Raw genomic sequence first — 15,609 nt, 5'->3', positions numbered from 1 at the left:
CCAGGGAATTCCTGACTCAGCCATCTCCAGGGCTATTTGTGGATTACATCAGGCCCCACTCTGCTGTGGGAGCTGTTTGCTGAGGAGCAGGTTTCCCAGAGTGTCCAGCCCTTTCCCAGCAAGGACACCACCTCTTTTTCTGCCTGGGTTTGGAGGGTGGCCTGGGAGCACAGACAAATTCTTCTAAAAGCTGAATCAACCCCAGTGCTCAAGAAATGAAGCAAGCAGGACTCACTGCTGGAGAAACAATCCCTCGGGGGAGGCCCTGCCAGTCCCACTGGGAATGTTGGAGGCTGTGCACACCAGATTCCTCAGGAAAACCACCCAGCCTTTAATGACAGGGTGCTGGGATAACTCCAGGCTCACGATTCACAACAAATCTTAAACCTAAACAGATTATTAAACTAAAAAGAGAACAATTCCCTTGCCACAGCCTCCAGAGCTGCTCCTGGAGAGCCAGTGGCCAACCCTCCACTCCTGCCTGTGTCTGTGACATCCCAAGGGACACAATCCTGGCAGGATCTCACTCCCCCTCACCCCAAGCCGTTACATCCTCAGCCACATTTGTCAGTGCCCAGTAGCTTTCAGGCTTGTGTGAAAATAAAAAGACTGCAAGATGGGGAAAGTGCTAATTCTTGCAAATAAACTGCTGGGGAAAATCCTCCCTTCTGCCCAGCCCCAAGCTGCTACAAGCAGCAAGGGTTGGAGCACGGAGAAAAAAAAAACTTCTTTATGCTCCAGACTCCTGCAGAACAGTCCCTGCTATGGGAGCAGAAAATAATAGAGGGATGTGGGAGGAGGAAGAGTCTCTTTACACTTTTCAAAACCACAAAGTCTTGCAGAAATAAACCCCCAGAGGCAGGTTTGTCACCACATCTGCCGGGCCAGGATGTGATGGGGTGAAGGGAGATGTCTCCTGGATTGGAAGGCAGGAGACAAACAGAAGGGGAGCACTGAAGCAAACATCAGGGGGGTCCCACAAGGCCCTCCACGACTGCATGGCTTCAGAAGGGATGGGGATAACTGCAAATTATCCAGTGCAGTCAAACCAAAACCAGACTGTAAACAGGAAGATCTTGTGGCACTGACCGACCTCGTGATAAAATGTCAGACAAAAATTAGCATCAATAAATTCCAGCTGATCCAAAGGGAGAGGAGGGTAATCATCTTCCTGCACAGGCACAAAAAGGTCTGCAAATCAGCACTCAGAAAGGAGCCAGAGTCACAGCAGATGATGCCACAAAGCCAACAGCTCCCAGTGGTGGTCCAAACCCCAAATTTTAGGGGAGGATTTTTATTCCAGAATAAGCCCACCATGGAGTCACACACACTTCTGGCTCCCCTCCCCAGAGCTAAAAGAGCACAGAGAAGGGCACCAGAGGTAACTGTGGCTTATCAAAGTGTTTTGTGCAAGGCGAGGCCAAATAGACCAGGAGGAGTCTCCAGCCTGGAAAGAGACATGATGAAAAGCAGATAAAACCAGAGAGGACAAGCAGGGAGCAAGAACATCACAGGAGCTGCAGGAGCACAGGGAAATCACAGGCAGCAGCTCAAAGGAACAGCAGCGTGTTCTGTCACAGAGCAGCTGCATCACAGAGCTCCCGTCCCCTTGTGGAAGCAGAAAGTGCCAATGGCTTCAGGAGGGAGCAGGTGAATGCCCAGGGAAGCATCCACCAGGCTGGCACAGCCACTGGCACAACCTCCAGCCCTGGGAAGGGCTGCTCCCTCCTGCCTTCTGTCCCTGCCACAGAATCCCACAATGGTTTGGGTTGGAAGGGACCCGAAATCCCATCTCATTCCCATGGGCAGGGACACCTCCCACTACCCCAGGCTGCTCCGAGCCCCGTCCAGCGTGGCCTGGGACACTTCCAGGGATGGGGCAGCCACAGCTGCTCTGGGCACCCTGTGCCTCCTGAATTCAGGAGTTCAGGGAAGAATTCCTTCCTCAGCTCCCACCTGAACCCTCCCTCCTGCAGATTGTGTCACCAGGCACTGCCAAGGGACACCAGGCCAGAGGCACCTGTGCTCGGAGCTCGCCTGGCTCCTGGCCTGGCTTTATTCATGAGAAGGATGAATGAGATGTTCCACACTCCAGCCCAGCCTGGCAGCGCTGCAAGAGAAACGTTCGCAGGCTCCAAAACAAATTGCGTGCAGCACTCGGGAACCAGGCGTGGGGGTCAGGGAGAGGTCGCTGCAGGAGGACTGGGAGGATTCAAATAGATGCTGTAAATATTTTTGCAGAGCAGAAAGAGCCCTGAGCACAGGCACTGACCTACTTTGCTGTTCTCCAGTGAAGGGTGACACGGCCGTGCCAGAGCCCAAGGGCAGCTCCTAAGAAGGACATTCAGCACTCTGGGGGTCATTTTATGAACAGAGTAGTCCCAAAACCTCTTCCAGCTGAGCCAGGTGTGCTGGTGGGTGCACCCCTGCAGCAGTCCAGAGCCTCACAGTTCCCTTTCCTAACCATGTGAGGAAAAGAAGAGCAGAATTCTATCTTATCTCTGCTACCAAAACACCCTGAAAATACAGGGTGTTTGGCCCTGTAGTTTTGTGGCTCCCCATTCCAATTTCTCCTGGAACAGCCAGGCCCGGATGCCCATGCAACAGTTGTTGCAATGCACAAGGCTGACTTTCTGGAAGCTGACAAATGCCCAAGCTCGTAATCACGCCTGGAGGAACTGATCAGGAATGAGCTACAGAGTCTGGGTCAGTGCAAGCTCTGCCAAAGAAGTATCTTCTCATTCATTTGCAGAAAATTGAAAACTTAAGAGACAACAACAGGCTGTCAGCAGCAGGGACCATCCTTGTGCTGAACTGAGACAGTTCCTTGGATTCATCGAAAGATTAGCAGGAGAAACCATGGGAAAGCTGTCCTGGACCTGGATGAGTGCTCACATTTAGCAAGAATCCCATTTAATCAGTGCTTTTTTCCTTTTCTCCTGCCCTTGGACTCAGGCAGAGGCTTTAACCAGAGTGGCAGAAGGTGCCTATGGGCATTTTTAACCCGGCTGCCGCTGCTCCAAATCTTGCTGTGATTTCTAGGGCCAAAAGCCCTGTCCCAGCCAGGTGGGACAGAGCACAACCCCTGCCAAACCCAGCCCCTTGGAGCCGACGTTCCACAGGAACATCCCGAGCCTGGCAGGCTGCTTCTGTCCAGCCCCCACGCTCAGCCTCTGTGCCACTGGAGCAGCTGGGACCCACCTCCCCTCCACAGCACCCAAACCCTGCTCCCACGGGCTACAAACAGCAGCGGCCACACAGATCCCCCAAAAGAGCCATTTAGAGCATGAGAAAAGCCACGTACGTCTAAGGCAAAGCCATGAGCTCCCTCAGCAGCTGCTCCAGGTAGCCTCGTGTGCGCCGCCTTCCTCCAGCCTCTCCTTCTCAGACCAGCCATAGGAGCAGGAGGCAGGGGATGGAAAACCCGAGCCTCCTCCCGCCCATCCCTGCCTCTCCCGCCGGCCCCCTGACTCGGGCAGGATATTTTTGTGTGAGTCCTTCCATCTGGCTGCTCATCCATCACTCGTGCCCGCAGTGCCCTTACATGGGCAGGCGGAGGAAGCGGAGCCGCTGGCCGGGGGAAATCCTGAGTTCCCCGAAGTGACAGGCTGGATCCTTGTGCAAACATTTACCCAGATTTCCCACGAGGTAGGAAAGCGAAATTTAGGCTCTTTGTACCCTCTGGGTGCCAGAAATGTGTATTTGCTCTCCAAACAAACTCTCAAGTGCTTTTACAATTAACCCTTTGCTTTCCACCTGGGAGGGACTTTGGAGACCATTGTCCCCTTATAAAGAGGGTCAGGAGGAAGCTCACAAGACATTTCCACACACATCTCCACTCTCAGGAAACCGAGCAGATGGAATTTCTCTTTAACAGCTTTTAAGCCGGCTCTAGATTTGCTAAGTGAAGGGATAATTGAGTTTCCCACTTATTTCAGCAGGGTCAGCCCAGCTGAGGCCCCTTGAGCACTCAGCAGAAGGTTCAGTGGACATGTTCTACATCTTTGCTGCTCTACCCTGGCTCTCACATCCCTCACACACATCGGCTCTGCTTGTCTGCCATCACACCTGCAGCTCCTCACCTGGAAGCACAGGGAGGAGACAAGGAGATGGTGCTGGACTGCTGAGCCCTGGTCTGCCCGGGGGCTGTGCACAAACCCCTGCAGAGGAGGGGAAACCCAGGGGAGGCTGAGGGAGAAACTCTTGTGCCAGGCAGAGGCTGAGGCAGCAGTGGTTAAAGGTGGATGATCATTTGTGGCAGGATTTGTGCCCCCAGCCCAAGCTGCAGAGGAGGAAAGCAAAGAGCAAAGAGCAGATCAGCCAGGGGCCCCCTGGGACGGTCTAATGGTGCTCCCTGCCTGCTCCTGCCCTTTCTCTTTAGCCCGTCTCAACAATCCTCTCCTGCTTCTTCAGCTGATCAGCTCTGGAAAAGTGCATTAGACACCGGTCTGCTCCGAGCTGGAGCTGGGGAAACTGCCGAGTCCTGAGGGCTCCAGGCAGCTTGTTTAATATCTCCAGAAGGGCAGCAAGGGGCTGAGCACAAGGGCAGGCAGGACAAGCCGTGGAAAGCAATGGCATTTCAACCTCTCCGGAGCCTGAGGGGGTTAGAAACACAGCGAGCTGCAGAGCAATAATTAGGAAACAAAGTTCCTCTATCCAGATTGAAAGAGACAGGCGGGAGGATCTTTGGGCAAGGATTTTGTGGTGCATTAGGTGAGGATAAATCACCCCGGGCAGGGCTGTGGTGTCAGTAATGAGGAGCAACTCCCCTTCTTCCTGTAATGTTGAGGCTGGAAATCTGCAGGAGTTGTTGTCTCCAACCCGATCCCTGATCTTCACAGACGCAAAAACCCCCTCAAAGGTGTCATTTCTGCAGACACACCAAGCACAGCTGCAAAATGAGACAGTTTAGGGGTTGGGGAAGGCACTGTGCTCTGCAGCCACCCTGCTTTGCCCAAAGTAACCAGAGTCACCCGGAGTTGGGGGTCCTGAGGCACCACGGAGCCTTGGACATTGTGTCACTGTCAGAGAGAAGGTAATAATGAGGGTCTTCACCCTAAAAACAATATCCAAGTGTTTTATTAATTACCCACCTCAGTGGCAATGTACTGAGAGTTAAGGAACAGACTGTTTCTTCTTTTTTCCTTTAGGTTTTTAGGAATAAAAGACCGTTTCCCTAAATCACGGCGAGCAGATGAAGACATAGAAAATCCCAGCTGGGCAGCCCAGGGCACAAACCCAGCTAAGATCTTTATCTGCCAAGCATGAACTGATACACACGACTCATCTGCACACTTCAGCTGGCTTTGGATGAGCGTGACAGTCAGAAGAGCCACGCTAGTAAATTTAATCAGAACAACGATAATACACAGCATTATTCAGGAAAAACTGGGATAATTCAGCAAGGACCACTTGTGAGAAACAGGTGCTGCTGCCAGGCACAAGAGGATGATGGCACTGAGTCCCCCTGATCTCAAGCAGCTCTGCCCCTGCCTCACACTGGACATTGCAACTTTGGCATAAAACCAGCCCAGAAATGGAGCAGGGCAGCACCTACAGGAATGCAGCCTTTTCCTGGGTGTATTTTAGCCCCTTGGCTTTGGGGTGGCCCCAGGGCTCAGCTGAGCACTGCCTCACCCTCACACCCCGGAGCACAGCCCCGGCCAGAGGGATCAGCGCGGACCCTCTTCCCACGAAGGATGGGAATGCTCAGGGGTCTCCAAGAGCCCCTTCCCCGTACCCAGGCAGCTCCCGAGGGGCTGTGCCCACAGGGGCATCCGCAGGGACCCCGGCCAGGCCTGCGAGTGCCGCAGAAACTTTCCTCCAGGCTCGGCGCACGGGGAGAGCGGTGGGGATGGGGGACGGGGGTCCTGCCGGCCACACCCGGCTGCTCCCGAGAGGGGAAGGGGCTCCTCCGGCTGCACCGGCAGCTCCGCGCTCCAGCAGCCCCGCTGCTCGCCACGACAGCAGCACGGGCAGCCCCGGGGACCCTCCCCAGCCCCGCAGCCCCGGTACCTGTGGGCGCTGCCATCGTCGTAGACGAAGGAGCGGTTGGTGTAGCACTCGGAGCAGACCGGCCGCCCCTCCGCCGGCCCCGCCGGTTTGTAGATCCCCTGCAGGCTCCGCTCCTCGCCCGAGAACGGCATCGGCGCGGCGGCGCGGGGCTCCGGAGCGGCGAGGCGGGGCAGAGCATGGGCGCCCCGCGCTGCCGGGGGCGCGGGCCGGGGGCTGCCGGCCGCGGGCAGAGCCAGCGCCGCCGTCCCGCTGCCGGGGCCGCTGCCGGGGCCGCTGCCGGCCGCCCATCACGGCGCGCCCCGCGGCCGCCGCCGCGGCAGCCCGCGGGCCGCTCGGGCGCTCCGCATGCCGGGGCCGGGCGGCACCGCGGGGAGCCCGGCGGGGAGCGGGCGGCAACAGGTGCGGGATGCGCGGGGATGGGATGGGATGGGATGGGATGGGCGGGGATGGGCGGGGCCGGCGGGGCGGGGCCGCACCGGGCGGGGCCGGGCTCCGCCCAACGCGCACCGGCGGCCGCGCTCGCCTCCGCCCCTGGAGCTGCCCCCGCCGGCCTCGCCCCGGCCCCCGCGACCCCCGGGCTGGGGCAGCAGCCGGTGATCCCCCCGCGGTCCGCGTCCCTTCGCCTCTGGCCTCTGCCAGCACCACCTTTGGGTGGCTTGCTTTCTTTATTTTCCTTTTTCCTCTCCTTTTTCCCTATCTTTCCCCCGTCATTTCCTCTTTCCTTTCTCCTCTCTTTCCCTTTTTCCTTTCCTTTCTTCCATTCCTTTTCTATCTTTTTCTTTTCTTTTTTATTTCCTTTTCTTTTTTATTTGGTCGGATTTTTTTTTTTTTTTTCCCCACTACCCACACAAATATTTATGTTGAGCGCTGCTGCGCCTCGGGGCTGTGCCGAAAGCAAACAGCGCGGCCGAGCCCCGGCAATTCCTGTGGCGTGCTGCGCGGCCGGGCCGGGAGCGTTGATCTTCCCGGGGGCCCTGCTGCAAAAACACGGCCCCGCTGGGGAATGGCCCCGAGCCAGGGACAGCGTGGGCAGCCTGGAAACGAGCCGGCCGCCTCCAGGAAAGGGTTAACGGGATGGGCTCCAAGGTGCCTTCCCTCCCCTCCAAGTTCAGCCCCATGTGCCAGCAGGCAGGAGGTGCCACCCAGTAATGATGCGGCCAAATGTGAGGCACCCCAAAACTGTCCCCTCGCAAAGGGAGCGGCTCCGAGCAGGGTCCCACTGAGCGCCGGCAGGGGCGGCCGGGGGGCAGCAGCACCCGGGGCTCGTTCTGCCCCAGCTCGGCTCACTCCTCTGCTTTTTGCTCCTTTCTTCGTTTCTCCGAGCCCAGGCCGTTGTGTGGGCGCTGGGCAGCTCGCTGTGGTGCCATTTCGTGGGACCCCGGAGCTGTGCTGGTGAGCAGATACCCCAGTAAAGGAACTGCTCCCACAGAAACGCAGTGGCCACACAGCCCCCTGCTCAGTCACCCGACACAGCACTTCAGTCACACCCAGGGAAGGTGACACCATCCACGCTGGGATCCCAGAGCTTTTTGGTTTCTCTCCGGCAGCCCCCGGTCCCGCTGACCCCGGGGTACCCCACCCTCGCACTCCGCACCCGCCGCTCCCGGGCTCGTGTGATCCACGGCCCCCGCTGTGCCACAGCCTCCGGATCCACAGGGAAGTGCCCCCGCTCGGATGCGCTGGGCTTTGCGCCTCTCTCCGGCACTGGAGACTTCGTTTCTCCCGCAGCATCTCTTCCTCCTCTGTCTCCATATGGACTCTCCTACACCAGGAGTCATTGGAGAGAAAAGCAATTAATACTCCCCGTGCAAATCCACCCGTGTGATGCTTCCCAAGCCGTCCTGCTTTTAAGTGGGAAGGTTATTCTCCATTCACTAATTGCCTCACATTATCTGGTGCAAAGTGTTAACGTGCAGCTCGGCGAGGAGAGGGGTGGGTGGCACAGCAGCGTATTGACATGCTGGGTGATAACACAGGCGTGGGGGAGGAATTATTTAAAACAGTCAGAAGCTGAGAGAAATGAAAAATGAAAGAGAAAGAGCCAGAAGAAGAGGACATCCCCATCCAAATGCTGGAGTTTGAACGGCAGAGTGGGGCTGGTTCTACCTGCCCCTGACACTGGTGCCACCAAGTCCCACCATGAGCAGGGCAGCTGCTCAAGCTGAGCAATGTGGTGGCATTCTGCCTGAGGAAAGAGCTCTGGTCCTGGGGACTGCTCCCAGCTCCAGCACAGAGCAATTCCCTGCACCCCTGAAGCAGTGAGGGAAAGGCCTCAGTGCCCTCAGCAAAGGTGTCATTCAGAATTCTGGGGACATGGGGCTAAGCTGGTCCTTCCTGCCTCCAGCTGCAGCACTCCCAAAATGCTATCGATGCTACAAGTCCTCGTTTCCCAGCAGACATTGTCACAAAATACAATTAATAAGGATTTCATGTACCTCCTACCACAGGGCCGTTCTCCCGATTCCCTCAGTCCTGACAGCTCAGCTGGGGAGCCCCCTCAGCACCCCGACATTCCTGCCACACCCAGAGCAGGAGAGCACACATTGCAAGGGGCTGCTCTCGGCCTGGGCAGGGAATGAGCAGCACACCCGGGCACGGGCACACCCCACGATGCCGAGGTGAACACAGAGCCCTCTGCTCTCTGCCTCTGCTCGGGGGGCAGCACAGGGGGGCTCCCGGGGAAGGCAAACTCTGAGAACCCCCAAGGATGGGTGCGGGGGAAGGCCCGGCTGCTCTGACAGATCCCAGCCCAGCTGCCCGAGGAGGGGCCTGGCACAGGGCAGGGAGACTCAACTCTGCTGTTCCTGCGTCTGGGAGAACAATAAATAAATCTGTGGGAGGCAAGAGTGGGATGAGTCAGAGGCGAGAGTGAGAGAAAGTCGTCATCTGCAGAGCACATCATCCGTGTCCAGCGATCCACAGGGCTCCAGGGACTCGTGTCAGGGGGGTCCCTGTCCTGTTCCAGACCCCCGTTAAGCCCCTGCCAGGAGGGTGATGGGGACAGCCCCACCAGTGGGAGCCTTGGCCATGCCTGGGGGGCTGCAGCCCCTCCCCAGCCCTGGGGCACCAGCGGGAGCACAGCTGGATCCATCCAGCACCTGGAGAGGATGGGCTGGGGCATCACTTCAGCCCCAAGAGCTGCATCCAGCTCCTGTTTCCCCCCACGAGCTTGGGCGAGCTTTGCCTTTCTGGGTGCATCACGCAGGGACCCCATCACCCCAGGGCAAGGAGGTGCCCAGGAGAAATGCTCCAGCTGAAATTTCTCCTGGGAGAAATGCCCAGTGCAGGGCAGAGCAGCAGCCACGGCGTCGGGAACAGCAACACCAGATCTGCTCCCAGCTGGAAATGTTGTCAGAGCGTGGACTGAATTTAATCGCAGCAGAGCCTGAGCCGAGACTCCGACGCTGCGGATGTTGTGTGTGTCAAATGAATTTCATGTGAATCTCCGTTTGCCAGGCACAAATACAGCCTGCAGGGAATGAAAGAACAAGGAAAAAAGCACCAAAAAAGCATCAAAAAAGCAACTCGCATGGCACAGTCTGAGAATTAATAACAACAAGGAAACTTCTGAGCCACTGCAAAATAAGCAACTTTTCTGTCAAGCTGACATCTTGGCAGGGAGACCAGTTGGGGAACCTGCTCGGCCTCACAGCTCAGCATTTCACACAAGTTTATGCTCTTTCCACTCAGCTCTTGTTAAACTCAGGGTTCCCGAGGCTGAATGCAGCACTTGCAGAACACACAGGGGGTTGAGGCTGTCGTTACCCAGGAATGAAGAGGTAGGGAATTGTCAAAGCTGTCATTAATCCCAAGAAGGAATGATCAAACTTACCATAAAAAAGGAGAGAGCTCTGTAACTCCTAGACTGATGTATGCAAAACAAAAAGAAGAATGTATGAAACTTGGCTATAAAGACATGGATTTAGTCTCATCAACCGAGCCATTAAATCAGAAGCAAAGACACCTTCATCTGCACATTGGGAGCCACAGAGATATTTGTCTGCTCTCTCAGTGCTCGGGTTTGCTGGCTTGGTTTTCAGTTTTCTACTTTTATTTAATACCCAAAAGGACATTAAATATCAAATACCAAGTGAAACACACGCTGTAAAACTCTTACAAAGCCTCTTCTTCCATCATTTCTCAAACCCCATGGAGAATGTGAGGTGAAGAACTGCCTGCAAGAGCTGAATCATGTCTTCAAGCACAAACATTGCTATTAGGTGACTAAGACCTAAACAACCATCTCTATTTATTGCAACTGATGCTGTTATTAAATACAGACAGGTCCCTTTGCAGCCCCTCGTGCTCTCAGCTCTGTGTGTGCTGGTGAAACTACAAAAGGCAGGCTGGAATAAAGAAGATCCTTTGTGTAGCATCCAAAACACTTTGGAAACCTGGGAGTGCTTGGTGCTCCCAGAGCATCCTGGCTGGGGACTGCTGGGGTGACAAGGGGCATCTCTGAGCCTTAGAATCACAAGTGAATCCATGAGAGCACAGGGAATGCCTCGTGGAAAGGGATGTGGTGCCAGGTGGGGTCCACAGAGTTCTGAGCTGTCTCTGGAGCAGGAGGCAGCAAGTGAAAATTTGCAAACCTGCCTGTGGGAATCAGCCTGGCTTTGGGAAGAGCCTGAGAGCAGGGGCACCATGGTGGGCACAGAGAGGGGTGTCCACCCTGCCCAGAAGGACATCTAGGGCAGGCTGAAAAGCTTTCACATTTGAACAAATTCTTATGGGAAAACCTGGTTTTCACTGGATTTTCCCCATCCATCCACCCTCTCCTGCTCCATCTCCTGAGAACGGTGCGTCATCCAAAGCCTTCGCATTTTCACAAAGTGAAGTCGAGCAGAACTGAGGGAAGCCAGGCTCTGCTCCCCCTTCCAAATGTTCCCAGCACTGGGAGGGAAGCCAGGAGACTTTAGGAGATGTTTTAAGGAGCTGCAGGTTTGGTTGCTCCCCTGCAGCACCCACTGCCTGCCCCGGGCTCCTCCTGCTCAACAGCATCTCCCACCACCCTCCTGGCAGCTCTGCTTTGCTCTTTGGATGTCACAAAATACGTGCTCTCCAAAAAATCAAACCCAAACATCCTTCAGTCTGAGCACTCACAGCTTTAGGACAGCTCAAGTTGCTCACAGTGTTACATCCCTGCTCCTGTAATGAGGTTTTCTTGGACATAAAATGTAATGAAAATGTGAAAACATCTCACAGAAAGTGAATTCCAGCCCCGTGGCTCAAGAAAATCTGTTCTCCTGATTGAGAGAGCATCTCCACTGACCTGACTGCAGCCATGCCAGGGTCCTGAATTCACTCCTCTCCAGGAAACTCTTGGATCTCCCTGGGAGCGAAGATTTCCCCAAATGAGTTTCACTTCACCCTTCTGAAAAGTGAGAAAAGGTCACACATGAGCTGCTGGGTGTTGTGCTTGCCCGAAACCTGGGGTTAAAGGTGATGGAAGGATCACCCCCAGGCAAACTTCCTGGAGCTGAGGGACTCAGTTATTTTCCCCTTCAATAGTCTTTGCCTTGCTGTTCCTCAGCTTTCTCCCACTGGGACTCCACCAGGCCCTGTGGATAAATAAAAACCCACATCCAAGAGCTGCCTGTGCCCTGGCTGGGTTTGGAGAGTGTTAATTTTATATATTTGGTATCAAAGTTGCTGCTGCCACCACAGAGCAGTGCTAAAGGAATGGCTTCAGCAGTGCTGCCAGCACCACGCTGGGCCTAATTGCACCAGGGATGATACACATGTGGGGTTTATTATTATTATTATTATTATTATTATTATTATTATTATTATTATTATTATTATTATTATTCTAAAGATACTCAATTTTTAATGGAAGAGGTTTCAAAGCTGGTATTATTTGCTAATTAAATGATTCAGCTGGAGACAGAATATCTTCAAAGCAGGAATTTTTTTTTCCCTCAGAATGGGTATCTGGAGTTGCAGGGCTGTATTATTGTACATGAAAAATATTTCCTTATTAGCCTTTTGTTTCAGGGCACACATTTAACTGACACTTCCCGCGCTGACAGCTCACCCAGCTTCAAAGCACAACTTCTGTGAGGATTGCAGAGTGTGAGCCTGGGCAGGACGAAGCTGTGGCCCAGCTGACACACGAGCCCTGGGGAAGTTTTCCCTCTTTTTGGAGAGCCTGAAGCAGAAATCCACACTGGGACTTGCACACTGTGAGTGTTTTGGGGTTTTTCAGTAGGGTAAGATGCACTTCCAAGCTGTGAGCAGATTTTGGGAACCTAGTTTCTTCTGTAATTCCTCTGTTCCCTCTATCAACACAGCTGGGAGAGCTGAGCAGCTCAGCCAGAGCTGGGGATTAACCCTGGACCCCTCAAGGCAGAAATCAAAGCTCTTGTCCATGTCCCTGGGACATTGGGCTAATCCAGGCTGCCCTAAGGATGCTGCAGGGAGCCTTGCAATGGTCCAGCCAAGACAAACCAGAGCAGTGCTGTGTTCTTTCACCTAAGGATGCAGAACAGAAACGCACCATGACCTCTGAAAAATCTCAAAATTAAAAAGAAACCATGATCTCCCTGCTGTCCCACGGAGGCTGGTGCTCCCACAAGGCTGACCACCTCAATCCATCCCTCAAACAGGAGCGTTGCCATCACCCAAACCCTTCCCTGCCCCCCCAGGGCTCTGCTGGGGACCCACAAGCCCCTCTCCCCTCAGTGCTCCCCAGCCCCACTGCCAAAGCCAACTCTCCCCCTGCTGACAGCTCCATCCTGTTTGTGGTGTCTTTGGCACTTCCCCCTGCAGCACTTCCAGGCCCCTGTGGCTCCCCAGCCCCCGCGGCTCCGGCACAGCCGTGCCTGAGCCAACAGCAACACGCGGAGGCTGCGGAGCAGCCCAAGGCAGAGCCTGCCCAGGGCACAGCCCCAGCGCTGGAGCCAGCCTGGCCCAGCAGCACCCACGGCCTCGGGGTGCCCTCCACCACCCCACACAAGGCAAACCCACAAGTTCACCCCCCAGAGCTGCAGCTCAGGAGATGCAGAGTGCCCAGCAACTGGCCCAGATTTGGGGGACCAACACCACAATGGCACAGCTGTGAAAAGCACAACCCCCGGGGCCAGCAGCAAACTGGCAGGTCAAGGACAGACTCAACAGTAGGAGGGATTCCTCTGACCAAGCAAGCCCCAGCATTTGCTTCACTTACTCCTCAGAGTGCCAGAAATTAAAGAAGGGAAAGGCCAGGGGTTTGTTAGCTTTGTGTTTTATGTGGCTGTAACACGATCAGCCCCGGGGATCATCTTTCCTCTGCCCAGGCAGCTGAGGTGGAAGCCACAGGCTGCAGGTACTGGGCAGTAACTGGATCCTGCAGACCCAGATACAGCCACTGCCAGGAGAAACTGCCCAGAGAGCCCCTGCTGCAGGGACAGCTCCCAGCACCATGCAGGTAAGTGCTGCAGCCTCTTACAGCTTTCACAGGATTGGGCTTGGAAGGGACCTTAAAGATCATCTCATTCCACCCCCTGCCATGGGCAGGGACACCTTCCACTTTCCCATGCTGCTCCAAGCCCCATCCAACCTGGCCTTTCCCTCTGGATTGTAACCCTGACAGCTTTCATAGGGCAGTGTCAGAGCAAGTACCAAAAGTTCTCCTTCAAGGACATATTAAGGGACACCTCATGCCTTCATTAACAGGTTAAAAATAGTCAAAAATTATTCAGAGCAAGTCATTCTTCAGTATTTCCACACATGGATGCACAGAGAGCTTTCAACACGGTAATGTCCTTCTCAGTTTGGGATCTCACTGTGCCTCAAGTAGATTTCTTAAGTTTCTAGGAGAAAAAAAGCCTCACACTAATAATACAAAGACCAGGGTCTAAAAGTTGTGATTGCTTTGCATGGATATATTGTAAAACAAAGGGAAGCCTTTTGGGTTGAGAGGCAAGAGAATTCAGTGTCCATGTTCCTGTTCCCCAGCTGACACTCTGCAGGTTCCGCACACACCAGTGGTGCTTCATCCTCTTCAATGTCCTGCTTTTCCACGTGCTGCTTTTTGGGGCAGATTTACTGGAGCAATACTTCCTGCAGTCCCTGCCTCTCTCTTACACCGACGCAAAGGCTCTGGAGATCAGGGACAGGGCCAGGAAGCTGGATCTGGATCCTCTGAAGGCCAACCTCTCTTACACCAGCAGCAGTGCAGCGACTTGCTCCAACCAAGAGATATTTCTGCTCATTGTTGTCTGCAGCAGCCCAGAAAACAGGACAAGGCGCAACGCCATCAGGCAGACCTGGGGCAACGCGACAGGCTCCAGGGGTTACAGCGTCCTGACTCTGTTTGCTGTAGGAAAGGCAGCTTCAGCAAGCACCCAGCTGCAGATCAATGAGGAGGCTCAAAAGCACCGAGACATTATTGAAGGCAGTTTCATCGATTCCCCCCAGACACAGACACAGAAGATGCTGATGAGCGTGGAGTGGACGGTGGCTTTCTGTCCCCGTGCCAGGTACATCCTTCACACAGCCCAGGACGTGTTTGTGGGTGTTCCCAGCCTGGCTGGGTACCTGCTGAGCCTAACCCAGCAGGAGGACATCTACCTTGGCAGGGTGGTTCATCACGGAGTGCCTGACAGGGACCCCCAGAGCCCCGGCTTTGTCCCCATCCATCAATACCCCGAGGAGTTCTACCCGGATTTCTGCCAGGGCAGCGCTTTCCTCATGTCCCAGGACGTGGCTCGCAAGGTTTACGTGGCTGCCAGGGAGGTGCCACTGGCACTGCCCCCCGCTGCTTTTGTAGGAATCTGTGCTAAAAGAGCTGGCATCACTGCCAGGCACAGCTCCCGCTTCGCTGGGGAGAAGCACATCAGCTACAACCCATGCTGCTATAAATTCATTTTCACCTCTTCCGACATGGGAGAGGACGAGCTATTTCAAGCCTGGGAGGAAACGAGTGACGGGGAGGATTGTTCCTTACTGGAAACCTACTACAGCCTGGTGTCCTGCAAGGTTCTGACCTACATTGATAAGTTCAAACAGTTCAACTTGGATAGGATAAAAAATGAGCTCCTTCATTTTGTCAATTAATGGTTAACTTCTGCAAGAAGAGGCTGCGCTTTCTTTCATCAGCTGTGTTAACCTGTTAACATTCTATACAAAGGATGCCCTCCCCGAGTTTGCTTTTTCCCCTTCAGCAGCAAATGAATTCTCACTGTTACACTGTGACAGAGCAGAACTGGATGTCCTCTGCCTCTCTAAGTACCTGCAAGTGCATGCATGGAAGTAAAAAAAGAGTATTCCAACAGACTTGTCTATATCCAGGGTTTTTCAGACTTTTGAGTCTTCAAAACTCCTTTTTAATGTGAGTGAGGCATCACCTACTTCCAAAGAACTCTGTAACAAAGGGGAAGCTTTCCATCCACAAAAGGAGCTGCTTCTGAGCAGGCTGGTTCACAGAGAAACAGAGCAGCTCCAGCAGGAACAGACACTGAGCCACCATGGAAACTCCTCAATTAATGCTGTTAGTTAACATCAATCAAGTGACAAGGTTTGGTTTGGGTTTTTTTGGTTTTTAAACCAAATGTTCAGCATGTTACCTCAATCCTCCAGCATTTTGTGGTTTTCCTCAATTATCTCCACCTG

At 54.4% G+C, this 15,609-nt stretch overlaps 2 protein-coding genes across 3 annotated transcripts in view; one reads left to right on the top strand and one right to left on the bottom strand.

Moving 5' to 3' along the window:
- The window catches only part of KCNT1 (potassium sodium-activated channel subfamily T member 1), a 79,489-nt gene extending 73,316 nt beyond the window's left edge, over positions 1-6,173 (bottom strand). For both annotated transcript variants that reach the window (XM_053996495.1, XM_053996496.1), the window contains exon 1: positions 6,016-6,173. In XM_053996495.1, coding sequence (XP_053852470.1) covers positions 6,016-6,146 — 131 coding nt within the window. In that variant the 5' untranslated portion in view covers positions 6,147-6,173. The remainder of the gene's footprint in view (positions 1-6,015) is intronic.
- Positions 6,174-13,385: 7,212 nt separating this feature from the next.
- Positions 13,386-15,132, top strand: B3GALT9 (beta-1,3-galactosyltransferase 9). Its single transcript, XM_053996504.1, has 2 exons — positions 13,386-13,423; positions 13,954-15,132. Exons 1-2 carry the CDS (start codon positions 13,418-13,420, stop codon positions 15,052-15,054), a joined length of 1,107 nt encoding a protein of 368 aa, XP_053852479.1. The 5' UTR covers positions 13,386-13,417; the 3' UTR covers positions 15,055-15,132.
- Positions 15,133-15,609: the final 477 nt, after the last annotated feature.

This window comes from Vidua macroura, chromosome 21 (assembly GCF_024509145.1).
Source record: "Vidua macroura isolate BioBank_ID:100142 chromosome 21, ASM2450914v1, whole genome shotgun sequence".
Lineage (NCBI taxonomy): Eukaryota > Metazoa > Chordata > Aves > Passeriformes > Viduidae > Vidua > Vidua macroura.
This window is presented reverse-complemented; position numbering and strand designations above follow the sequence as displayed.